At 49.1% G+C, this 27352-nt stretch overlaps 2 protein-coding genes across 15 annotated transcripts in view; one reads left to right on the top strand and one right to left on the bottom strand.

The window, feature by feature from the left end:
- By (focal adhesion protein tensin) overlaps window positions 1-27352 on the bottom strand; it is a 277180-nt gene that overhangs the window by 121152 nt on the left and 128676 nt on the right. For 3 of the 14 annotated variants that reach the window (XM_076313147.1, XM_076313164.1, XM_076313151.1), the window contains exon 1: window positions 3278-5188. The exons of 3 other annotated variants lie outside the window; for them this stretch is intronic. In XM_076313147.1, coding sequence (XP_076169262.1) covers window positions 3278-3667 — 390 coding nt within the window. In that variant the 5' untranslated portion in view covers window positions 3668-5188. Of the gene's footprint in view, window positions 1-3231; window positions 5192-12384; window positions 12797-27352 lie in introns of those variants that run through there. 8 more of the 14 variants (XM_076313152.1, XM_076313155.1, XM_076313149.1 and 5 more) reach the window with 7 other exon arrangements.
- Window positions 1-27352, top strand: part of LOC143147680 (putative sodium-dependent multivitamin transporter) — a 173788-nt gene that overhangs the window by 67083 nt on the left and 79353 nt on the right. The gene's annotated exons all lie outside the window — the stretch shown is intronic.

The raw sequence follows: 27352 nt of genomic DNA, 5'->3' as shown, positions 1-27352 counted from the left end.
CGTTTGTGCTTACATTTAACGTATAAAACGTTTGTTTTATCTCGTACGAGTTATTCCATATGAAAAAGAATATTACGATAATATTAACAGTTTTTCTATAGAAGGAGTAATAAAGATGATTTTGAAATACTAGGTTGTTCGATGAGTTTCGTCGAACGACAAAACTTATCGAACAGTACTGATTGTCGACTACTGCAAGAATGTTTTGAGAACAGCCAGAAGTCAGAGACCAGCCAGAGGCAACAATTCGTACTTTAATTCACCGGATAGAATCAAATATTCAATTAGAGAATATATAATTTAATAAAATGTTTACACACTCGTAAAAAAGTCGTGTTTCATTTTCACAAAAAAAAAAAAAAAAACGAAACGACTTTGCAAACGATCCGATAAATACAATTACCGTACAATAGTGACACGTTGCGTCTACGTCAATGGGGCTCTGCCTACCGCGTGTTTCTCATTATCTCTCTCTCTCTCAATCTCGCTACCATGTTCGTCGATCAGTGTGCCCATAGTGCCACAGTAACCGTCGCGACGAATAGCGAACGAGAATCGAAAGCGCGCGTAAGAATACGTCTGTGTGTACCCCTTCCACTTTCCTCTGCATTCCTGGCACGGGACTTCTACTGATCGGTAAGCTATAGCTCGTAACGTGTCTTTCGCGCGATAAGATCGAGCGAGACCCGCGGGCGAACCAACCGGGGAAAGCTTCGCGTATACGGGGTCTCGTTTATCGTCGATCGGTCGTAAAACGTGGAGCCCGGTGGACGCGAGACACCGTGTTAGCAGAGTTCTTCGGGTCTTGGCTCCGCGCTCGGTACCCCGCGCCACGTTTTGCATGTCGCGGGACAACGGTACGCCGTGCCGCGACCGCGTCGAGCGTTTCAACCGCGGGACCGTAAAAAATTAATTGTCTCTAATCCCGGCTGCCACGGTGTCGTTTAACCGATAACACCGTCCGCGCGTACCGCGGTGCCGCGTATAAAAGGTGGAAAAACTCGACCGGCTGGAAGAGTGCTCGTTCGGCAGCGAGCACGGGCGTCAATGCGGCGCAATCAATTTCCGTGTTGCTCGTAAGTCACTCGACCGTGCGCGTTTCTCTACGCGCGTCCGTGTAGGTACAACGCTCGTGTTCCCTGCGCGGGAATTACGCGATAGATAACGGTTGATCTTGCAGCGTGATCTCAATGGCCACAGATATCGACGTCGATAAAGGAAAACACACACGCGGGAATGCCGGCAACGTGTTCGCGCGCACAATTAGGGAACACGCGTGCCGTTCGGGTTTTCTTAATTAATTCTCTTCCACGTTCAAACAGAGGGGCGAGGGGAGGAGGAGGAAGGAGACGGAAGGCAAAAGAAGGAAACGCGTAATCGATTTATCGCTGCCCCTCGCGTTCCGTTGCCCATTATATCGAATTATTGTTAATTACGTCGAGCAAGATTAGAAACCGCGTCGACGATATCGAGTCAATTAGCCCGAGTGTTGCTCCGAAAAGGTACACGCGAGTGCTCGCGATAGGAAAATATCGCGTTATCCGACGTAACGCCGATTTCTCGGTGACAGGTACCAACGGGACTTTAATCGAACGGGTGTCCCGAACAAGGCCGTGCGCGCATTAGACATTTTTCCGTACGCGTTTCTCGTTTTCGCGAACGAACGATTCTCGTAGCCAAGTCTCCCGCTCGATCTACTTTCTCGTTATTGGATTGTTATTTAATCTCGAGAATGGAAAAAGTGTACCGTTGCGTCGGTTGGGATCGGAGAGTCGTTGGACGAGCGAGCGACGAATCGTTTTCAAATTTCTTTTCGCGTTTCGCGAAACGTAACGCGATCGCGGCCGAAAACGTGAAACGTTCGATTATTGACGTAAAAAATCTCCGATACGATCGGTTCTTATTCCGGCGTCGTTGCGGTTACTATCGCGAACGTTGACTAATATCGTTTGGCGTATCGATTAGCTCGAGTATCATTCGATCGGTAAAACGTTCGTTGTAGCGCCAATTGGAAAAGAAATTGGCCAGGTTGTAAATTTCACTCACTCGTGACGTCGAACGAATCGATTTGTCTATGTCAAATTAACGATACAGGACTGGTTCGATCTGTGGATCGAATGTTCACACGTTGATTAACAGATAAATCTGACGTAACAGAATAACCGAGATAACGTACCGATCGTACAAGTTCACGATTGCGTAACGGTAGACCGATATTTTTGCCACGGAGAGCAACGTTTCTACGATTTATCGACGATTTCCAATTTCTTTCGAATTTTCGCCGTTAAACGGTTACACGTCCGGATTTCTTCCACGAGGTTTCGTTCCACGTCCGAATTCCTTTAATATCGAAGTCCGTGCGAAAGATGAACGGGATCTATCGGATGAAACTTATTTAACGAGTCCAGCTGGTAAATACGGAATTGAAACGGGGTAATATTGCTCTCCGTGGCAAATATACAACAAACTGCTATTAAATCGTAAACTGATTCGCGTATCGTAAGAGCGCGAGTGTTTCGAACAGCGAGTCGGTGTACGCGCGCGAATCGTTCGAGCGCGTTGGCTCGCAATATTTTGTTCGTCAAGTGTCTCGACGAGTATACGTACGATCGAGTCGGTTGTAAAGTTAGCAATAACCGTGTTTCAACGGTTGTTAGTTGCACCCGAGAGATCGCTGTCTCGTGCTGCCACTGGTAGAATTCGCGTACTACGAGTGTCGGTACGTTGTAGCCGTGGAAAAGGGAAAGCGGTTGCTATCCCTGCGAAAACGGTCGGCGACGATTAACGATAAACGGATCGTATCCGTGAATCACAGTTTACACGACGACGTCGATGATACAATTAAATTGACCCTTTGTCAGTCCCGCAATTTTGACGAGATCGCTCCACGAAATGCCTAACTATTCTTTTTCATAATTTGATCGGTTACGTTATTGCAATGTAAAAAATTTGGTAAACGAGTGCTTCTGTTGTAAAAAGTAAAAAAAAAACTCTAAATTTAAATATGTTACGATTCTTCTTCTCGTAAGACCGCGCGAAAGAGTCCATCTAAATGCTCTTACCGCGATACAAAATAAATATGGTAAAAAATTTATGTTTCATTATGGCAAAGGGTCGAGTCTCATCTCGGTGTTCCGTTCGCGAGAATCGGTCTCGTTGAACGCTATCGATACGATACGCGTAAATTCGAGTAAAGCTCGCTTCGCGTAAGAAACGTAAGATAGTTCGTACACTGCGACTCGACGATGTAAATTGTGTTTCCATCGTCGAAGCGTACCTCGCTGAAGAGTTGGTCCAGCTCTTTTCGCGATATCTTTGCCCTCATCCCGCGTGCATTCCTCGCGTCGAACGTTGCCCAGGAGAGTAACCGAAAGGTCGCGTCCGTTAAATCGACTAAGAAGACGTTCGCGGTGGCTCGGTCGGATCGTCTCCACGTGTTCCTCCTTTTCTCTCTTGGTCGCTGGAGTCGATCTTGTTCCTTCCCGCTTTCAGAGTCCACCGCGTGCTTTTCGACGCATAAATAGTCGGTGACGCGACGCGCAAAGTGCGACGGAAGGTCGCTCACTAATGCCCGTATCGTGCGATCCCTCAGCGGTTTTCGTTCGTGCCGGCATAGTTTCTCCGAGCGATCGCGAACCACCGATCTGTCCGTTCCACCGTGGCGCATGCGCCGGTCTCCTCTTGTAATTGATACGACGTTACCGCTGTCCAGCGACGCGTGGAAGTCACCTGGATAAGTTCTGGGAACGGAATCGAGACGAGCCGTCCTCCGTCACACCTCGCTAAAACGCGAACGATACACGCGGGACCCGCGCGTCCTTCGCGGTTACACTTGGCACAACGGTGAACGCGACCTCACCATTCGCGAATCCACGCCCCGAATTCGCGTGACTTAACCCAGCTATAGGCCCACCGGGATCCTTTCGAAAGCGATTATCGATTCGCGGCGAAAGAGGACACACGCGCCGCGGAATCGATGCCCCCCCTCAACGCGACGCGACGCTTTTTCTTCGCGACGGAAACGCTCCGACGAACCGCAAACCGAGGAGAATCCATCCAGAATTCAGACGTCCCGGGACACAATTCCGTCCCCGAGTTCGGGGACGATTTCGACTCGACACGCTCCACGGGAACAAAATCTAGGCTAGTCGGAGATATATATGTGTATGTATGTTTTTCGTCGATGGAATTTACGAGATTTCGCGGCTCGACACGGTCCAAGTAACGGAGACGAAACGGGAAGGAGTACCGGGGGGAAAATATATTTTCATCGATGAAATTTAAAAGGAATGGAAAACGAAGAACGAGTTTTCGTAACGGATTTCACGGAGACAAAGCCATCAACGTCTTCGGCGAACGAATCGGGAAAAGAAACTGGGTCGAGAGAAGTTCTAAATTCGCGACAGAATCGAGTTCGCGCAGCGTGGAAGAATTTGTTTCTACGTCGATAAGCGAAGCGGACGGGAAAATTAACTTTTATTTCGGGACCATTTCGCACCGTACGTTCGAACACTTCCCTTTCGCACCGAAAACCGAGCAACGGAACCTTGGATCTCTCTCCTCGTTTTGTAGATAAACGTTAGTCTCGATTTACACGGTACTTTTACGGAACCAACCAACCGTATAAATTGAGCGTTAGGTGCACGGTGTAGAAGCGCGAGTAACTAGAAAAACATTTTACGCTCGCGCACCGTCCAACGATAACCCGTATTTTCTTCGACCGCTCGAAATTCGAGAGACGGGACGATCCTGGAGAATTTCACCCCTCTGGTGAAATTCGAAAAGAAAACGAAGACACGATGAAGTTCGATTCCCCCGATTCTCGTCCAACGAAAGGCGACGCGTTGCGTCCATCGATGAAAAATTTTTGCGACGAGATCGTTCTCACGATTGGACGTTTTCCAAGCGATCGACGTCTCCTCGAGCACGAGAAACCGAATTATTTCTATCTGGAATTTACGAGCGCGGTAGGTTTCGCTCGACCTCGAAATTACATCGTGAGAATCGTACTCGTCCGTTTCGAGAGCCATTGTAATCAAACGAGGCAGTGTCTTAATGAAAATGGATGGATCGGGTGTTTAGCGATTCGCCAAGGTTTTAATTAAATTAAACCGGTGATTCCCCGATGGGAATTCCGCGTTAGATCGAACCTGCCATTCTCGACTCGAAAGCTGGTAGCCTTCGATAACTAGTTCCAACGCCCACGCGAAATTACCGGCTCCCCCTTTTCTTTACCACCCCCTTTTCTCCCTTCGACCGGTACTTCCGTCGGTGGCATCTCGTGTTTCGAGCCGGTACTGGATTTCGATCGACCGGCCATTGATACGGGCGTGTAAAATGTAGTATGGTTTCTCAATGACACCGGAGAAATCAGTGCCGATCGAAGTTCTCACGACTCGTGCTGACCGATTCCTCTACCTAGATGCTTATCGATACCGGAGGGTATCTCCGCGCGCTGTTAATCCGTCGCGTAAATTGCGCTCGGTGGACGTACGCGGGACAAATAAACGCAAGAGGGGAGACTGCCGCACAAGCGGAGACACGTGAGAAATGCGCGCCGAGCATTCGGGGAATTTCTTATTAGCGACGAATCGTACCCGAGGAATACTTTCCGGGCCGGATCGATGTTTTTGTCCCGTGGTATTTGGAATCTCTCGCGATGAAAAAAAAATGTCTGGTCGGCGCACGAGTAACGCGGCTCTCGGCGTAAAATAGAAATTTAGGCGCCGTTCGCGAACGAATCGCGCGACGACGTTCGATCTCTCGACGCCCGTGTGCTCTCCCGGGACACGGTGTCCCGACTATCGCGTACGAAAAAGACGCAGTACCGCGGCAGCAGCCTCCGGGGCCGTTGAAACGAAAAGACGCAGTTAGGAGCAAGTGTCATCGTCGATTTGGGAGTACACCCTCGGATTACGGACGGGGAAGCACCTATCCCCTCTTTTTCGCGACACGTTTCTCGGTCACGCGCGCCGACGCGCTCGACGTATGCGCGATATAGGTGCGCAGTATTATTATGCAGCCGATCGCCCGATGAATCGGATCGAGCTCATCGAATATTTAACCCGTATGCGACTTACGTACTGCCACGTGTCGTGTAAATCTGCTTCCGACGTAGGAACGCTGCGTCACCGATCGACCAGCTACTTAAACATTCGATCAAGTCGCGAATCCGAGGTGTATCGTTTATTAAACGCGTATCAAATATTCCGAGAACCATTCCCCGGTACGTGTAGCGCGACGAGCGTTTACGCGGCAAGATGAACGTTCCATCTATAATTGACTTTCAACGATTCGAATACTTGGTCGATCGAACGAAGAGGCGTTTCGAGAACAAATTACAATACCGGCGAGCAATTAATATTTTGCATATTGTATTTAAATTACTCGCGTATACGTGTATAATACGTTAAACCGCGGAGAATAAATTGCACGGAACGGAGCGCCATATGCGGTATACGGACTGTATGCAAAATTATGCATATTCTAACGTACTCTGCGTATTTCGATGTGTCAAATATCTATAATATATTTGCACGCGTTCTTCAAAAAATACATAATATGCAAAATGGTGCTCGCGGGTATCGGAATCCGTTATCCGGGTGCAGAGATACATATGTTTTACGAGTACTACTTTGTTCGATCGTTCGACGAATCGTTGACGTTCAAATGTCGCCGAGTTTACAGAATATTGATCATATTTCGGAGCGACTCGTGCCACATGTCGCGTGCGGGTTACACGCGTCGAATGCGATTCCGTGAATTGTAACGATACGCATTTAATAAACGATAATACGTTCGTTGGCTCGATATCGTATCGGATACTTTAAACGTCGCCCAGCTGTTGACACAGTAGCGTTACCATTTTATAGCGCGTTTTATACCACTCGACGGGCGTATGTAGGTTAGTCGAGTCTAGGTTAGATATTCGGGAGGTTAAAGCTTCTACGTCGCGCAATTGGCGATATAACGATTCTGCGCATCCGTGTCGCGCAACCGTCGAACGCCTTGGCGCGCGAGACCTAAAAATCTACCGTATACTCGTAAAAGTAATTTCGTGTCTTTTCGAAACCCATCGTTCCAACCTCGTTATCATTATCAAGGATTAATTACGATCCCTGCAACGTGTTTATCTGTCAACACCAGCCGCCGAACATTATCGTCTTATCGCGAACTGCGAAGTTACATCGCGCGATTAAAATTGCTGTTTTCTTCTCTCGCGAACCCACGAACGTAAAAATATTCAAATACCGAACACAATACGAAGGATCTTATCCGAAACCAATGGTGGAAAGCTCGTCGATCGCGCATCCAAGAAGAAAACAAATTACGAACGAAAGTAACGTGCAAAGAATTTCGAAGAAATTTCGAAAAAACGATTCGTAGCGTCCTCGTTACCAGAATTTGTCACCGCGCCAATTGTATTACCGATACGATAGACCTTTCCTTCGGTTTCGATTCGCTCTCGAGTTAAACCTCTAATCTTCTCGTTACGGGTGGATATCTTTTTTTTTACGTTACGTTCCAACTCCACTATTGTCAGTTTCCCGTGGCTTTGAGATAAATTCTGTTCCGCGCCGAATAGCACACGACCGTTTATTATTATATCATCGAACGAGTGTTCTCTACCGAAGAACTTTCCATTTTGTCGATACGTTTCAGCGATATCGCGTCACGCGAACCACCGACTAATCGTAACCGGTCGAAGAGGATTATCAGCCGCGCGATAACCTGCAACGTTACGTAACCTTGTCGCTCTAAAAAGCAACGCGACTTTTTCGATTCTCTAGTATTTCGTTTCGTAAGTTACGGCGCGGTGTCGACGTTCCCGTGAATCGAAAAATTCTCGAGAAGTCGATTTTTCGATCGAGTTGAAGGTCTCGGTACGGAAAGAAAATCGATCGGTCGCTGTTACGAGCTCGTGGGAAGATTCGAGCCCTCGATGAAACGTAATCGTGACGGTTCGCGGGAAGATAACGACGTCGGAGCGTGAATTGTCGGTGATTGCTGGACACGCGTGGGCCGCGATCACGGATCAGCGTTAAGCCGAACGCGTCGCGGTGCGTCGATAGCTCGCGGACACAATGGTTGCGTTTCACCGCGCGGTGATTTTCTCTCTCTCTCTCCCGGGAAAAACGGTTAATTCGCGTTTCTGAGGATCCTTTGTGCCAACGAAGCTTCCCGTGTCGACGTTCGTTCCCTGACACGAAGTACGGGCGCAGATGCGCGTCGCGCGAACGGTTACGAAACCCCTCGATTGTTCCACGGCTCGATTTCGCAATCGCCGCGGATCGCGTACGTACGTACGTACGTATGTGGACGCGAAATAAAAATTTCCTCGCGACGGTCGTTAAGGAGTTGGCGATATTGTTTTATCGGAGACCGTGCGTGCTCGTAAACGGCACGATAACGCTCGTGAGAAATGCTACCCAAGCGACGTTGCGGCCCGAAAGCTAGAAACGCTCCGTTTACTTTCGCGCGACGATTCAATACGCTTGATCAAATTTTTTCCGCTTTGGATACAAATTTGAAAAAATCATCGAAAATTTATGAAAAATATCGAGTAACGTTCGACATTGGATATAAATTTAAAAAATCATTTAAAATTTATCAAAAATATCGCGTAACGTTCGACATTGGATATAAATTTAAAAAATCATTTAAAATTTATCAAAAATATCGCGTAACGTTCGACATTGGATATAAATTTTTAAAAATCATCGAAAATTCGTCAAAAATATCGCGTAACGTTCGACGAGTATTTAAATCGTTTAATTGTACAAGAGCGGAGAAGTATATTTGCGTTTCCTTGCGTAAAATTTTCCCAATTTACTTGGAAGCTGCTGAAACGCGGTGCGAAAACAATCGCGCGGTGCAAAGGTTAACTGGCGATTCAGCGTATCGTAGTCCGACGTAAAGATGCTCGGTATATCTGCGTAGACGACCTACCGGTACACGGCGTACTCTTTCGAGAGAACTGTGATTTTATTGCAAATATTCTTGAGTCGTATTTATCTTCGAAAATGATACTTTCCAAAAGTTTGAACGCGAAGTGAAGTGTATTTAGAATTGAACCGTGGGTCGTAGGTTCGTTGTCCCCGATTCGGTGAACGTAGAGCAAAATGCATGCTCGTTTGATTATTCCTGGACGGAAAATCGACAAAATAATCGAGCACGTGATATCGTGCGTTTGTTAATCGTCGGTGACACTGGTCGGTAAATTGCCATTAAAAAATACGCGTCGAATATTGCGATTTAAGAAACCAAATAGAACTCTTCGTTTCGAAAATAATGCAAGATACCCGCGCAACGAGAACAACGATTGAATCTCGGACGTGCTCCGTACAGCGGTAACCCGTCTTCTAAACGTATCAACGAAATTGGTGAAAAAATAAAACTTTCGAGTGGAAAAGTTTACCGTGCGAACGAATTTTTATCCCCGAAAGTACCGATCGTGGCGAGTTCCTCTCTTTCGTAGTTGGTAATTGTAATTTCGAAGCGAAAGGAACTCGCTCGAGGGGAAATGGTGGACGGTGCTCGACCGGATTGAACAATTCGGTCGCCGAAAAGTCGATAGCGAGCGCCTACTGGGCCGACCCGAAGCTCGCGAGACGCAGCCTCCGCCGATCTCCTCGCGTAGGAGAAAAGTCCGCTCAGCGCGAGAGCACGGCGGACGTGTAACCTGAATTTCCAGCACGGCGGGACAAAGGCGACGTCGCTGGGAACAACGGTGTCCAACGGTTAAATTAGAGTCGTACACGAGATCTCGCGAGGTTTTGCCGCCGGTGTAATCTCGATCTCGACCGAGAGGTCGTTTATCCTCCCTCGAGCTATGCGCCGAAGAGATGTCCGGCTTCGTTCTCACGTGGCCTGTGCGAACCGCGTCCGCGTCCACGGTTCAACCTGCACTGCCGTTACAAGACGATCGAAAGACCGGCAAGAATCCTCGTCGATGGATATTATGGGTTCGCTCGGTGCTCCGACCGCCTCGGGAACATAAATTTCAACTATTCCTACCCACGGGGGAGAACGCGAAGCCCGACGAGGAAACCCGATACGCAAAATTTCAAACCGGCAGCGAGCGCGTTTTCGAGCGCAAATTTAATCGCGCCTATCCGGTCACCGGATTTAACCAATTCGCGCCGCTACTTCGTAAATATTAGGTCGCTGCGAGACTCTCCGTGTATTTAATTGTGCGAACGAACTTTTCCCTCGATACGAGCACGCGCGAACGAACACAGCCCTACAGCACCGACGATCGAATCGTACGACCTCCATTTACATTTCACGCGTACTCGGTATTACACCAGATGTGCACCGAACGCGCTGAACAATGATCAATACTCTTCGAGCGAAAACGAACCTCGGGATATCCACTTTGCGCGCGTTCGGTCCTCCGTCGGATCTAGCGAACGAGGGCAAGAAACGATTAAAATTTTTCAAGCGAAAACGAACCTCGGGATCCGTACTTTACGCGCGTTCGGTCCTCCGCCGGGTATAGCGAACTCGAGCAAAAAATTAGTAATATTTCTCGAACGAAGAAGCACGTTAGGAAAATTTCTACCGGCTTTTGAATCTTTTATCGATAGAGCTGTGCATTCGCGAGTACCGACGGAATGTACGCGTATTTCAAAAATCGAAACCTTTAAAAAATCGGAGCTTTCGAGGATTTGTAACTGGACGCGTCGAAAACGACGTTGAACCAGATTTAGAAACCGATTCCTAGAGGAAGAGAGAGACATCGATTTAGCAGTGACCACTCTGCGAAAGATGTTTATCCTCCGCGTGCACGCAAGTGTTTCTCCGAAATAGAATTTATTTAAACGAATACACACAGAGACGCGAAACGACCCGGTACTTTCGCGTTCTCGGGAGACTATAAAATATACAAATGAAACCCGTCGTCGCGATTTTACTCGGTGTTCGAATCTCACGGGGTCATCGAAAGACGATATCGGGCGATGAAAATAATATTTAACATCGATCGGTACCAAAACACGCGCGCGAAGCAAACTCGAAGCTCTTTGCTCGGTGTCCGCTTATTTTTGGGATCTCGAGTCGCTCGAATGGTATCGATCGTTCGAAAGAGATAAAATACGAAGTTGAAACGTTGGATGGTTCGTTTCTGTTCGAGTTTGGCATTCGATTCGATGCGAATGAGACAAAAAAGATTCTTCGAGAGAGAATTTGATAACCTGCTGGTCCGTACGGTACACTTTGGCGAGGATCTTCTAGAAAGGAACTCGGTGTTCGCGAGAGACGACGACGAGCTCGCGCGTATTTCGACAGTGTGCACATTTGATCGAGAATATATTCGAAACCGTGAAAGGGCAACTCACGGATCGCGGAATCAAAGAGCAGCGTCCAGAAACGGAAAAAAGAATCGCGAGCACGTTTACGAAACATCTGGGAGACGTATCGAAGAAGATAACTCGAGCAGTCGTTACCCAGCGAAACGAACGAACGAACGAACGAAATACGTAACGTTTTTCATCCATAAGTCGATAAAACTTTCAATACCCGTTGCGTCTCGGTTATTCCAGTCTGTCGACAACATCGATAGGCGTTAATTCTATTCGGAGATATTTACGTCGCAACGACGATGAATCCCCGTTTCAGCCTGTATCGAAATATTTACGAACGCGACCGACACGAGAATCGAATTTTTCGGAGATGTTTCGCTCGAAGCTCTCGTCGATTGGACGCGCGGTGACTTGTGTCGTTTCGAGTACACTTTTCGCGCGTACGAACGAATAAAACGAGGAAATAAAGAAAAATAGAAAAAAAAAAAAAAAGAAAAGAACGGACACTCGAGTCGCGTTAACGCGTCGAGGATCGAGCGGGCCCGCTTACGATAAAGATCCAACGGGCCGGTGAATCTCTCCGCGAACGTGGAAACGCGCGAACCGGCAAAGTTTCTCACGAACGCGACGACAGCTCCGGGTTCTACGTGTTCTCGCACGTATCCGCGTATTCCGACTGGCGAGCAACGGATCGTGCCTCGCGCGATACTCGCCTGTCGGCTCGTTCACTCGCGAGTCGACGATATTCCTCGTAAATATTCGTCAATATTTACGTTGCTCCGGGGAGATGGATCCGTTCGCGACGATCTCGTAGATATCGCGGCCTCGAGTTCGGGATCGTTTCGTCCGTGTCGCGAGTTCCTTCCGCGCGCGTATCGCGCGAACAACGATGAAACTTTTACGAGCGACGTTGATCGCGCGCGCGGTTCCTCCGAATTCGAGATCGATGGCGCGAATCGAAACGAGCCACGAACGAGTCGATGTCCTCTTTCTCTCTCTATCTCTCGATTCGCCCGGGTTTAATCACGGACGCGACGAAACAATAGCGCGGACGTTCGAAATTGAATTTAATCGGTTTTACATTGGTCGTCGTCGGCGCGTTCCGTCGATCGTCGCGAGACAACTCTCGCGGATGGAATCTCGATGATCACAGACACTGAAACTGCACTCGAAACGGGCTTCGATCGAACGGAGTATCCCATCGACGCTCGGTTGATCCCGCGAACGAACTCCGAACGATCGTGCACGGTGGTAAACTCTCCCGTTCAAAGTTTGTTCGATCGAGGCTCGAAATCGCTCTCGAGCGACCGCGAGAGGCGGCGCGGCTTGGCGCGGTACCGTGCGCCGCGGCGTCGATAGAGCCGATACACGGCGTAAAGTGGCAGCCGGTGATTACGTCGAGCCAGCAATTTTCCTCCGCGACCGCGGAATTGCCCGGAGCGTCGAGACCTCTCGCGCGACGAGCGTGCGCTTACACGTATGCGCGTACCGCAACTGGCTCGTTCCGCGGAGATCGCGCGGAACGCGAACCGACCCGCGACCGTGTGTCGCGCGTGTCGTTCCCCGGTTCACCCGGGTCCTCTGCTCGGGACTCTTTCGTTGCGAACGTTTTCGCGTCGACCGTGAGCAGTCTTTGACCTACTTGTCGCGATCGGGAAACGGTGTGGAACTCCGCGTTGCGAACGTTTTCACGGTGAATTTACTTGGAACGAAAGTTTCCCCCAGCGAAGCCGAATCGATGGGAACATTTTCACGAGGTATCGAGGATAGAAAAGAACTTTCGCGAGTTCGCGATGAACTCTCCTACGGGAAAAGTTGTTTACGCTGCGAATCTTTCGATGGAGACGAATGGAAATTGTCTTCGATGTTGGATCGAGAATCGCTGCGAAACTACACTCGGCGAAATCGCCTCGAGTCTTTTCCTCGCGATTGGAAATCGGTGAGTCGATTTTCCCACCGATCGCCGATCGTCTTCGACGGGAGTACGTTGCGAACTTCTACGTTAACGAACTTCTCGGTAGGGAACAGGGATATCGTTTGGAATCGTTTGATCGCGATCGAGAATCGGCTCGAATTTTCGCGAATCGAACGCACCTCCCCGTTACGAACCTTTTCCCAGAGAAATCTCGTTGCGAATGTTTTTAGCGGCGAACGAGAATCTCGAATTTTCCTCCTACGAGTGTCGCGAACCTCCCTCGTGACGAACCCTCTCGCGATAAAACGAGAATTATTACGAGTTGTTCTCTCGACGTTCGCGAATCGTTACGAATCTCTCCTCCCGTCGCGGAGGAGAGTCACCACCGACGAGGGAAACCTCTTCGTCGGGTACGTCGTTGCGACGAACCTCGACGTTGAACCTCGTAAGCGTTCGATACCGAGATTACGATCCTCTTCACCGTCACCGGTTATCCTCGGGATCTCCGCGAATATCGTCGCGCGGCGGTTCGCGTCGCGTCGAGACGACCGAGGTAGAGACTGGAGGAAGAGCTGCCGCTCGTCGACGAGGAGATTCAGAGTGGGGACGAGACTATAAACTGCGGCAGGAGTTCCTGCAGTCGCAACGATGCGGACCGAACGCCCGCTGTGCTTGCGTAACCAATCGGGCCTCGCGGTACGCCGGAGCTGACATCGCCGCGTTCGCTCGCGGGAAGAATTATGAACTCGTGAACGAGAAATTGGTGCACCGAGTTTAGACTACCCGAGGGCGTCCTTTCTTCTCAAGAGATGGGGGGAACCGGGTTTTTTTCGTTCCGCGTACCCTCGATCGGGACCAGTTACGATCGATTCGTGATCTCGTAATCTTTCGTTCGAACGCGAAGGAATTTCGTCTCGCGCGACAATCCTACCGACGTGTCGAACCACGCGTCGCGAGATTTTTCGATTCGTTTTTTTGTCTTTTTTTTTCTTTTTCTTTGTCTCGTTTTCGATCAAACGTTCCCCGCGAAGTCTGGTCTGTACGGGCCGTCGCTCTTGATCGATGTAACAACCGGTTCTTGAGCAACGTGCCTCCATCGCTGTCAATGAAAGAGAACGTAATGCGTTATTAACGTCTTGGCGGATGCTTTAACAATCGGCCTTCGGTGCAACGGAAATTGCGATAACGCCAATAACGGAGTAATCAAGATCGGGAGAGTTTACTCTGCCAGACGGGGGATCGCCCGAGAGAGTGCTCTCTGCACGTGCGAATGTCGGCCGCGCTTTGTTGCTCAACGAATAATTATCATAAACGCGCGCCCATGATACGGGGAAAGGGACACGCGAGCGCGTTTATACTCGACGCAGGTGCAAAAATCCGCGCACCGGGAATTTGTCTTGTGCAAACGCGTCGACGAGTTATAAATACCGTTCGGGTAGTCTTTGATATTCTTTCGTTCGTGGTTTACAAGTTGTTTCGTTCATTTACAAAGTAGCTCTGGATTCCACGGATCGAGCGTTCGAGTTAACGAATACGTGGAACACGGAATTTGTTACCATTCGGAACGGAATCGTTTCGTTTTGTCCTTGTGAACAAAAATTTTCTTCTTTCGAGAGAAATAATTCTGGTACATTGTTACGTTATTATTGTCATTGTTATCGTTATCGTAACGTCTCGTTACGCAATTTACCAATGTGTACGCAACACGTACGAAGGAACAATATCGTTGATTGGCTCCGAAAAAACTGGTACGCAACACGCTCCACGAGTACGTTCTTTGGAAACGACACCGGATCGTTTGCAGCGATACGGATAACAACCTGAAAGATATTGCGCAAACGGTGACACGTGAAACGAAACAAATTGGAGGAAATAAATTTTCAAAAAATTGTACAAAGTGTTGCCGAATATCTTATCGTGCAACTCGAAGTCTCGAGCGAATTTTATTATGGAACGTTTTCTCGGATGATAAATTCATAGTCCGTGAAACGCGAACGAATAATTACGAAGGATTAAATATATATTCGACGACGCTTTTAACGACAAAGTAGTTCGGAAGGGGGTAAATTTCCAAAAGTAGGGAACAGCGATAGCTGGAGAGTGAGAAAACGAGGGCAGAAATTTGAAAGACTGTACCGCGTAGAACCGGGCGACTGTGAAAAGGTAGAGACGAGATAAGACGAAGAAAAGTGCGATGGGTTTTCACGGACGAACCAGGAGAGCAGAAGCTTCGCGTCGAGCCAATCAGATTTTTCAAAGAGAGAGGAGACACGAGGACGGAAATTTTGGACACGATATCCGTTGGAGGTAAGGCGAGAGAAGAGACAGAGACCGTACGGAACGTCGCGATAATCAAAGAGGAGATTACGAGAGATTGGGACAAGGAGTCTCCGAGTAATGTATAATTTGGAGCACGAAGATTGAAGCGAGCAACACGACGAGGAGCTCGACGATACGATGTTCAAAATTCCAAGCTGAACGGAGACGAGAGCCAAGAATTTTGAAGACTTTCGCGGTACGAACCACGGTGGAAATAATAGAGACGGAATTAGAAGGAAATGTCTCCGATAACTGCGCCCGAATGCTCGCGCTGCATAAACAGAAACTACGAACGGAACGATTCGGTTACCCGAATCCGGTGTGAAAATTGTCGCTCGAAAGCGAGATTGCATCCTCTGTACAGCAACCAACGGAAAGCCGTGCAATTTCAACGAGCAACGCGTTTACAAATCGACTTTCAACTTGTATTCTTTTTAAATGCGAATAAAAGCATTCTTTTACCGCGCAAAGAAACGTATTCTTTATTCTCGCTTCGTAAGCGGTGCATTTCGTTAATTTTTAAACCGATCGAAAAGTAGCGAATCTATCATCGAGCAGTGAATCTCCCTTTCCCGTTTGACTACTTCGGGGTTAAAAGTAAACAAGATACGCGTCTTTGTTGGAGACACCCCGTATACCGACTCGCGACCGGCTCCCTTGAAATTCCCGACCACGGTGAACGCGCCAAGAAATTCATCAAGGAAAGACGTCGGAATAACACGCAAGGCCCGTACGACTCGGAAGAAGGTGGGCACGACACCCACGTGTCCCGACCACGTACAGGATATATTCCGGCGTGGACGAGGCGGAAAAAGGGCTCCCATCGCGACCCACGCGAGAGCAACCCGTGATACTCGCCGCGGTAATGCACAGTCGTTTGCACGAGGAGAACGAGTTCCTTTCTGGCTGTGCCGACGCATGTAAACATCGGTCGTGGAAGATTGGTCCCGTACGACCAAAGGGTAGGCACACATCATCGAGGCCATCCTTCTCGCCGGGCGACCATCGACGACGTCCATTGTGCAAGGACGTCTCACAATGGAGTCATAAGGAAGTTGACTCTGAATTATGAGACATTGTCCGCCGACCTGTCCCTCTCTCCGTAATTGCATACCGATCGGTCGCTTCGCGGAATGCAATTTGTTTCTCCCACCCGAGCTGGAATGCACCGCGTGTTCGACGGGTAATTAAACTCGGCGAAGGATCGGACGGTTCACTCGACGAGACTGGGAAACTCGCGGAATCCTCGAGCGTTACCGAGTCACGGAGGAGTGGCTCGAAAGGATCTTCGAGCGTTACGAAGTCACGGTAGGCGTGGCTCGGAAGGATCTTCGAGCGTTACGAAGTCACGGAGGCGTGGCTCGGAAGGATCTTGGAGCGTTACGAAGTCACGGGGGCGTGGCTCGGAAGGATCTTGGAGCGTTACGAAGTCACAGTAGGCGTGGCTCGAAAAGATCTTCGAGCGTTACGAAGTCACGATAAGCGTGACTTATTCGAGATATCCGACTATCGGGAACGCAACGAAGCGAGCCACGTTTCGTTGCTTGTTTAGGGGAACGAAGAGAGAAATTTTAATCTTCGCGGCGAAAGTCAACACGTTAAAGCCGCCGAGTTTAACGCGGAGGACTCGAGATCGACCGGGTTCCTTAATAGACGGCTCGAAAAGTACCTCCGTAGCTTGAAACATCGTGGTACGACCCAGAGGGCTTTGCGCGAGATAGCAAGAGCGAATAGGGAAAGAATGTGGGTCCCGCATGCACTCTCGACGTCAAACAAAGTGACGAGAATCGCGAGTGTAAGCACTCGCAGTTCGTTGTTGACGAAAGACGTTGTAGAGACGTTGTAGACAAAGATGACGAATATGCAGGTTGTAAAAAAAGTTGAATGGCATCGAGGGGGATACAATCCCGTGTAAATATAGTTTTCTCCGAGTGGATGCGTAGAGGAGATACGAATGTAAACTCCGTTCCTTCAAACTAAATTGTACGTCGGTATTTGATAATAAATTAATCAACGTGACTCTCGGTCTAAGCGCATACTGTAATATTTACGCCGAAATGCAATCAATTTTGAAGATATTTGAATTTCAATATCGCCAAGTACTACCGGTGGTACGACATTTGCGATATTAAAGTCGATGTTCCAGAAAACGTTCTCCGGCTCGAACAAAATAATTTGTCCGTCGTTAAACGTTCGATCGACTCGTTGGAACGTTTCACGGTAAATTTATCGACCTCCCCGAAGGATCCTCTGCCTCGAACGGTTCGAAGCGGTACGTTGTTGCTCGTAAATTTTAATTGTTTTCCCAATGGCGCCATATTCGGTAATTTTGATGAAAACTCGACAGGACTGACTCGTTCGAATCGATGATTGGAGAACTTCTCGTTCAATCCTGTTCGAAATATACGATGATAATCGAGAGTAGAAACTAAAAATTACGCGTAACGTTCGAATTAAAGTATCCAAATTTTTTTAGTTAACGAATACGTACCTACATCTGTGTATCGAAAAATATATAATTCCATCTTAAAAAGCGCAACAGTGTGAACTCTCACCGAAATATTTCCTTACGGTCGATAGTTTCAAGGATGGTCACGAGCAAGGATTCAAACGGGACACTTTGCGCGCGTTACGTGAAAATAATAAAATAAATTCGTATCGCAAACGCGCGCGCAGAGGTGCCCCGTTGCGATTAACGTTCTACGAAGGTGAAGAGATTGTGATCGATAACGAGAAAACGAACCACGAACCGCGAACTTTTATTCCGACCGAGTCAAAGTGGAACTTCGCTCGAGAACTATGGTCGTTGAATTCGCGCACGATTGAGGCGCGTTACGTCGTTATCGCGCGTCGTAAAGTCGAACAGCAGCTTTTCCATGAACGTTATCGCGACAACGAGCAACAGTCGAAGGTGTTTGGCCGCGTGCGCGCGGTATTACGACTTTGGATCGTAACGTCGTGAGCGAGCTCACGGTATCGACGAGGAACAACGCTCCGGAGGATGACTCGGGGCGTAATAACGGTCCACGAAAACGAGCGAATAATATCGCACGGACCACAGGGGAAACACGACGGAATTCCACGGTCGCGAAAAAAAGAAAAAAACGGTCCGTTGAACGTCTTCCTTTCACCGATCGTTTTTCCAACCGGGTCGCATCTCGTTCAATCGAGGAACGTAAAGACACTCGGAATGTTATTTTTCGGTGCGCACGGTGCCAGGATATTGGTGTCGGATATTACGTTTTCGGTGCGCTCGTCCCGCCGCTAACTCGTCGAAATGGCGGGAATCGTGGTGGGGAAGGAATGCAAACACTCGGAGAACACTGTATGCTTTGCTCGTACACACACCCACGTGGGTGGCACGGCTAAAGTGGGTGGCTGGCTGGCTGATCGACGGAGCACCGAAGTACCGAAGCTGAAGTGCTCACGGTTGCGGACACTAGACGAGCTCGTAACCTTTCGGTTTACCATTCTTTCGACCTTCGAGAACCACGGGGTGAATACCCGCGATCTTGAAACGGACTCGACCGATCGAGAATAGCCCTCGAACGTTTCAGCGAGCCGAGAGATTATTTGTTCGAGCGAATCTCTCTTTATTCCCCCTGTGTCCCGCGAGCTGGCGAGCTCTTCGTGGCTCCGAATCAACAGAGCCGAATAAAATACGTGTCCGTGGAAGATGGATTCGTCGACGCCCCTGCTTACGGAGTTAACAACGCCGAATTCCACGGAAAACTCGTTCGCGGACGACCATCGCGCGCAAACCGTTTTTCGAACGTTCTCTCGTCGATCGATCGAAAAAATACCGATCCTGGTTCGAGCCTGGCACACGTTGATAAGTTTTAACGAGGGTTCGGAATAAATGAGAACGATTTCGATTATCAGCGATTTCAACGCGCTTGGTAATTACACGCGTTTGTCGTTCCGAATGTTCTTACGGAACAAAGACAATGACTCGCGCCGTAAATTCACGCAACGTTCATCCTTACGCGCGCCGACTCGTACCTCCGTACACGTTACGTGGATAACAAAGACAAGGATGTTACCGACTTACGGCCGTTGGTTCCAGTTGTATTTCTTCGCACACGGAACCACTCGTCTACGTACGAGAAACGTTACGAAGACCGACGAGTACCTTGTACACCGAAACTGTTGGAATTCGAACATTTAAAGCTCGACGATACGCTCGTAAGATTCGAATATTTAAAGCTCGACGATACGCCGACCATCCAAGACGAAGTGACCGAGTAACAGTACATCCGAGACGAAATACATTGCCGAGCGGAGACCGAGTCTACTCGTACGATGTCACGTCGTACCAAGATATCCGAATCCTGAAAAATTTCAACGAACTCTACAAAATTCAGCGTTCGATGGACGCATTACATCGATCGCGGACACTTTCGGTACGACTGAAAGACTCTACCGATCGGTGGTAACGACGCGAAGAATTTTCAAAAGAAACGCAACGATCTGATCGATTCTCTCGTAAGATGTAATTCTTTCGAAAGAGTTTCGCGTCCGAGGAACGTATCGTCGCGTCGTCCGACCGGCAACAATATCCGGTCGACCTTACCAGCGACGATAAAGCTCGTCGTCGATCGTCGGTCAAAGCTCCCTGCGTCGAGCTAATTACGTGCCGCGTCGTCGTGGAAGTCGAATAAAGAATGAATGGATCGTTCCGTCGACTTCGTAGGCGGTCCCTTATCACCCGGTAGTACTACGAAGGCTTTCCCGTGTTTACACCCGATAAGACGCCGATCGATAAGGCGGTTCACGGGTGGACGTCGAACGTGCCTCGCTGACCCAGATCGGGCGTTGTGCAAATGCTCGTATAGAAAACAAAAGGGTCTTCTCCCCTCTCTCTCTCTATCTTTTCTCGGCGTGGAATTCGGTAAACAGTTCCGAGAAGCTCGCGTTTCGGTGGTCCAGTCGTCACGAATTCGAGAACGATCGAACCCTCGGATCGATCCTGTTCCGTGACCCAATTCCTCGTCGTGAATAATAACCAGGCCGTATCACCTTTGAGTTACGACTTTCTTCGGCTGCATCTCGACGGACAGTTTTTTACGCGTTAACCCACTTACTCGAGGGGGACCGGCTCGAATCGTGTTCCGTGCTTCTTTATTTGCACAACGACTACGACGACGACGACGACGACGACGACGACGACGACGTAGTCCGCCGGTCGTGAAGCGTGTTTATCGAGCGTAGGAGCCCACACGCTCCGGAGCCACTTGTCGCGGGACAATTTTTCCGGCACCTCGAGTAGCGGCGGCGACGGCAGCCTCGAGGCTACATCTGCGTACACGACCGTGAAAAAAGAGAGAGAGAGAGCAAAGAAAAACACCGTTGGATCGCGATCGATGGATCACCGAGTTCGAGTGTCGAGCGTCGTCGTACGAGAGACACGAAGAGCGACTACTTCGATGAAGGGCTTCCCCTGTCTGGTTCGTCGCGATCGATCGGACCGAAGCTCGTGAGATACAATTAAACGCGCGTATCTGCTCCTCGCGAAACGCCCGCGAGCGACGCGTTTCCATTCACGGGACACGAACTCGCGAACGAATATTTTTAACCACGATCGAAGTCGAAGGAACTCCTTCTTCGGTGAATTTTTGGTATCGTTGTTTCTCGCTCGATGGCCCATTTTTCTGCACAGGTTCGTTGGAAAAATTTACATCGAGACGCGGGAATTATACCAGACTGACCGTAGCTCGCTTCGAGTCGCGATAAGTGGTTATTGTTCGTTGGGTACAGTTGACGTTCGAAGGTGTGCACCGATCGATCGAAAAAGTCGACTCTGATATCTGAGCCGCGCGAGATTAAATATTTGACCGTAATTAAGAAACTTCTTGCGTTTGAATATAATAAGTAATATTTCGTGTTACATTGTTCGCTTTTATTGTTAATTGCGAAATTATTTTTCCAGTATTATTTCAGTTCTTAAGATTCTTGGCGTACGGCGTCTGTTTGATATAATTTTGGAAAAGCAACTTTTCGAAGATACTTGTACCTGTCTCTCGAATCGAAGTCTCGGTTTCTTTTTGCGCACAATTTTGCTTCAAAGGTACGAAAAAGTAACGTTATACTCGAAAGAAGAAAACGAGAGATCGTCCGACAAAGACCTGTGAAAAATGAACAGATTTTCGATTTTAATTTACAAACACACGCGAAACATCTAAATTTCGTTTACATTGAACTCTCGCGAAAACAAATTTATTCCTCCTCAGTTTTCAATATAGCCTTCTTCTGGATCTATGCACCGTGTGGCACTGTGCTTCCGAGTTCCATCGTAGAAATCAAATACCGGAATACCATCGAGCCCGCGCGCGTTACATCGATTCGAGTGTCTTCGATGAAATCGAAACGCGGTACCATCGAGCGATATTGCGACTCGGGAAACGGAAGATGGTCCACGGTTGCCAAATCCGGTGAGTAAGGGGGACGGTTAAGAACCGTGACATTTTTCTTTGCGAGAAATTCCTCAACAGCGACCGCGTCGCGAGGAGCATCGTCGCGCAACAGGAACCGGTCGTTCGAATCCACAACACGATATCGTAACGATACACGTATGTATATCAATAAGGAGCTACTTTCGAACGCAGATGATTACACGAACGAAAGTTTGCACGGTCGAGTTTCAATACGTTACTAATTGGTAGCGACAACTATCCAAGGATCGTTGGATAGCTTCCTCGAGTCCTTTGCGAGTCATATTTTCGAAATATTGCTTTTCCGTAACCGAAGTTATTGAAATAGATACGACCGACAGTTTCTGTATCTCCCAAGTTCCTTTCATTATTTCGTCGAATTGAAAATACGAGTTCCGTACGCGTCGGACATTTTTCGGAGCCTTTAAGCGTACAGTCGAACGGAAGAATACTGTAGGATTAAATGGTAGATACTCTCTGCAAAAAAATCGATTGGAAAACTTCGTAGACGCACCGTGTACGCTACGTTGCTTCGATCGATGACCACGACACGGTGAAAACGCCGACTCTCGTAACGGTTTCGAAATATCGCGTTGATAGCGATTCCGGTGTGAACGATGCCTAATATCGATCCAGCGAAGGTTGAGATCTAGAGGCGGCCTGACAAGAAGAAGAGCGGAGGGATGAGAGGTGAGGCCAGGCGAGGTTGTTCGCCGATGTTATGGTAGCCACGGCTCCAAGGTCGTCGGGATCACCACGAGGACGTGGCCGGTGGACCAATCGGGATGCGCCACAGCCGCGCGGTTCTTTGAAAAACTCTCGGCGCATGTTACGTTTTTGTGGCACGTTCGCTAGAGCCTGCTGCCATTAAGAACGCGACGAACGCTCGAGAAACGAGCGACGCGCGTTTCTTCTCTATCGTTACATCAGCGAATCTCTTTAACTCCGCGGAAAGTCGTTAATCTTTCGTTACCCCCCGTCCCGTCCCACCTGTCAAATAATTCCACCGGTTTCAATTACGTAAAAATTGTTCGCGTTACCACGATTATCGATAAACGACGAAAGGAAACAATTCCAATCGTGACGTCGCTGCGCTCTCTTCTTCCCGGGAGCAACATCGGGATCGACGCGAGAGCGATGCGAAAACCGATGCAACATCGTTGCTAGTTTTTGCACGCAACGATTAAATCTACAATTTTTTATACAGTTTTTTCACCCGATCTAAGAAGCACTTCGACTTCGAGCAGCGAGGCTTCATCGACGGAAAGACGTTCCATTTGACGGCAGCTCCGTCGATAGAATTTCTTTTTTTTTTGTTGGAATGCAACGACTCGGACCGACGCGGCCCTTGAGAGGTCAGGACACAGGGAAGAGGGTGGTTACCGACTTGGATATTTTTCGATCGGTTCCCCCGCCCCATGACTGTATTATCTTAGACCGTTTAAACGAACGTTCCATTTACTTTTCTCTTGCGTTCAACGATCCCATTTGTTGGAACGAATGCAACAATGATCTTAAGGGTGTCACTTGTCGGACTTTGTATTCTTATGTGTACAAAACTATACCACTAGATACGCGAGATCCCTACGTATTACAATAAACTAGATATTACAATCTGAACTTTACAACACCATTGTTCCAACACATTTTTTATCAAGACGAAAGCTCGCGTGGAATTTTCCACGCGAAACGTAAATGTATTCTACGCAGAAAGTAATCGCGCGAGTGTCACCGAGACGAGTAATTTTGCTGAGAATGATCGTTTCTCGAGACCGATTCACCGAATTTCGAAACGAGTGTAGCCACCGTCGTGACTCCGACTGGCGAGAGGCTCGGAAATCGCGCGAAATCGAAGAAACCGAAAGGAACGAAGAGACCGCGGAATCGTTTAACGGTCCGAGATCGGCAACGAACAGCCGGAATTAGCATAACTAGCCGAGAAGGTAGAAAAGGAAAGTGAACGAATCGGTGTTGGTAAGAAAACGTTCGAGCCACGGGATCTTCTTCGTCGTTGTCACCGCAAACGAGGCTCGTTACGGCGCGCGGTCTCCCGCCTAGCCTATATAGTCTCTTAATTGGCAGGACGAACGAGCCCGAGTAGGCCCCGGTATGAAATTTCTCGCCTTTAGTCCCGGATCGTTGCATCGGCACGTGGTATAATTAATTGTTTTTCGAACCAGCAACGTGCCCAGAATTTATCGCAAACGAGCGCGCGCGACGCCCGCTCCGCTGGATATAAGACGCCCCGGCCGCGAGATTTAAGGAGGATCGAGCGCGAGCCTGGAATAATTCAAACGCTTTACGATTATCCGGCGCGCAGCGTCGCGGCAACGAAGCCGCGTTCCGCGTGAAACCTCGCGAAAGAATCCGCTTCGAGGGATCGCGAACCGAGCGAGAACAACGCACCCCGGGGAAGATTGGTCTTCTCGTGCCAAGTTCGAAACGAATTCGCGTCCGGACGCGTGGTACGCGCGCCGAAAATTCCGCTCGTTGGCTCTACGATCAGCTCGAGCTTCTGCGAAAAGATACGCGAGCGTTTTAGTTGGAACGATGCGAAAGCGGCAACGTACTCGTGGAGAAAATACAGAGTCTTGTTTCGGAACCATCTCTTTCGATCGCGTTTCTTACATTACGAACGGTATTGAAAAACATTTCGAATCGAGGTTTACGCACGAAACGACGTTACTCGCGGCGATACTTGGCGAGGATCGATTCTATTCCAAAAACGAGACAGGAAAGTAACTAACCGGGAGAGTAAACACGAGGTAGAGGCAAACCGTCGAGTGAACGCTTCGATTCGGAATTACCGTTACTCTCGTGGCAGCTGGAGAAAAGAAAAGTTGCGTCGGAAACAACGATACTTTCCGACTCACGTTTCCGACGCGAGCTGCAAAAACCCATCTGAAAGTCCTCGTCGCGGTCTCGTCACCGGACATCGCGCGCAACGCACGGATACGCGCGTCGTTTATTAAATTCACGATTTACCACGCGCGCGTGTAACGTCGTTCGATCGTTACCAACGAGCCGTGAATCGGAAGAAACGAATTACGAAACCGCAGGCTTCCGAAAACGGAAGAAAATCGCTCCCTTGTATCGAAACCTTCGATCGACGAGTTCTAAGATTACAAATATCGAAGAAAGCTTTCGAACGAAAGTTCTCAATCGAACTATCGATCGAACACGGTCGCGTTCGGTTTGCCTCGTCCACGATTTTCGAACGTTCCGAGGAGATCGCAGTTGCGCGTTATTTCGATCCGAAAGTGTTCAAATAACGAAGTATCTTAAAAATGTTCGAATCGATGGGAAAATGTCTCGAAACACGAGTCTCTGTAAATTTTCGATTGGAAGAACACTGGCCCGGTCCGCGCGTCTCGAAAGCGGTTTGCGCGTGTTTTTCAGTAAAATTCGAGCACCTTGGATCCGTTTCGAGGACGGTGTTGGTCTCTGGCGAGCGTTGCATAGGTCCGTAGCCGGTCGAAGAGACGCCGCTGGCCGCGATAACGGGACCGGTTATCGGCGCGTGGAATCGAACGATTCCGCCGCGAGGGATTACGGTTACGTCAGTGTCGCGCGCTCTTTCTCTCGCTCGCTCGCTCGCTCGCGTACACTCGCCCACGCGTTTTTCCACGGGTGTCCGGTTCAAGATCGCGGAGTGATCATCGATCCGACGTGCGACAAGACGTTTCTGTGGTCCCGTGGCCGTTAAAAATCGCGGCCGGTCACTTTCTCTTCCGCCTCGCGAGACAAAGGTGACCGCGGGACGAAACGGGCGTACTCGTGCACGCGACGGTGTATCGATCGTTCCGTTCACGAGAAAACGTCCCGGCGGATATCGTTCGAACGGCCGACTTGTCCTCCCGTTAAGCTCCATTTCGCTCCGCCCCGACAAACGAGACCGTCTATTCCGTGTAGCGTCCGCGAGTTACACGTATCCGTTCCGGTTGCGGGCGGTTTCTCATCGATGTTCGACGAGTGCGATGCTCCGCGCGATAAATCTGCCACGTATTACAGTCGGATTGAAATCGACCGGTCGCTCGAGGCCGCCCAGCTATCCATCCCCGCTACGACGATTCGCTTACCACCCCGTTCTCGACTCTCGCGACGCGAATACACGTACACGTGTCATTCGAAACGAGCCTCTCGCGATTATCGTTGATCCGCTCTCGAAGTCGAACACACGAAGTCAACGGTACCGAACCGCGTTCGCTCCTCGCGCCGTTCTCCAAACGTTGGATCTCGAATTCGAATCGTCGGTCGTCGAGACCTTGGAACGATCCCCTTCGAACGATACGTAGAAAGAGAAATCAATTCGGGAAAATTTGAACGATTCGGAATAAAAGTTTCGACGGCTCGAACGAAGAGAGACAGCGCCCAGCGAACGAATACAACGAACCGGACAATTTAACGGAGCGCGAAACAGGATAACACGGAAAGGGATTCGAGTCTCGGGGACTGTGGGAGTTTCCAGCGTGAAATTCACTGTTGCGATCTACCGTATCGCGTACACGGATACGAAAACGTATCGCGGTGGTGGTACGGACTTTACGCACCGAGCAACCGAGCTACGAGATCTATCCTTGTCTCGTACCGAGTCAGCCGGAACCAACGAATACAAAGCGTAGCGAAAGTAGCATAGTTAACCGTTCTCGGGAGTCGGTCGTTTCGGTTAATTTCTCCGAACTTTGCCTCTTCGGGAGAAACGCAACGAAGGGCTCGCGAATTTCTCGAATTTTCCCCTATTTGGGAAAAAGACGACGAAGAGCTCGTTGATGTCTCGAAATTTGCCGTTTTTTAAATACTTGAAATAAGAATAGCGTAGTCTGCGTAGTTATCATTTGTGCGCTTTCTTAATGCCTTCTTCCTACCGCTACCTCGTTCGATACACGTACATCCATCATTCACCTTTATTTCGTAACAACCATCGGTATCGGACGATTCCCACGTAATCGGAACATTCAGGAGAATCTATCTCGAAGTTCGACCCTTTTCGAAAGAAACGCGACGCAGCGCTCGGGATCCGCTTCGAAGAACTCTGTCTCGTTCTTGAAACAGCAACGACAACTTCGACGTCGAAACAAGCGTGGTCCAAGTCCGCTCGGTTTCCTCGTCCATGGGCTCCCGTGATCGTGGATCCGCCGCGCGGGCAGACACGAGAAACGGATGGAAGGAAGCGTTGGTACCGCATCCTTTCTCGAACGTCGTTAAATCAATTCGCGCCAGAGGCAGAGACGTTCGACCGTGACAGCCGGCGTGAATCCTCGCGCTCGCCGACACTTGTAAACGCGGCTTTAAGGGTACACCGAGGGGAGCGGACACGCTACGACAAAGTGGCCGTGGTGTTCGCGGTGTAACGGCCGTGTGCGGTTACCGGTTTATCGCGCGAG

The sequence above is a fragment of the Ptiloglossa arizonensis genome, chromosome 5 (genome assembly GCF_051014685.1).
Source record: "Ptiloglossa arizonensis isolate GNS036 chromosome 5, iyPtiAriz1_principal, whole genome shotgun sequence".
Taxonomy (NCBI): Eukaryota; Metazoa; Arthropoda; class Insecta; order Hymenoptera; family Colletidae; genus Ptiloglossa; species Ptiloglossa arizonensis.
The sequence above is the reverse complement of the archived record's forward strand: the minus strand, read 5'-3'. Positions and strand labels throughout refer to the sequence as shown.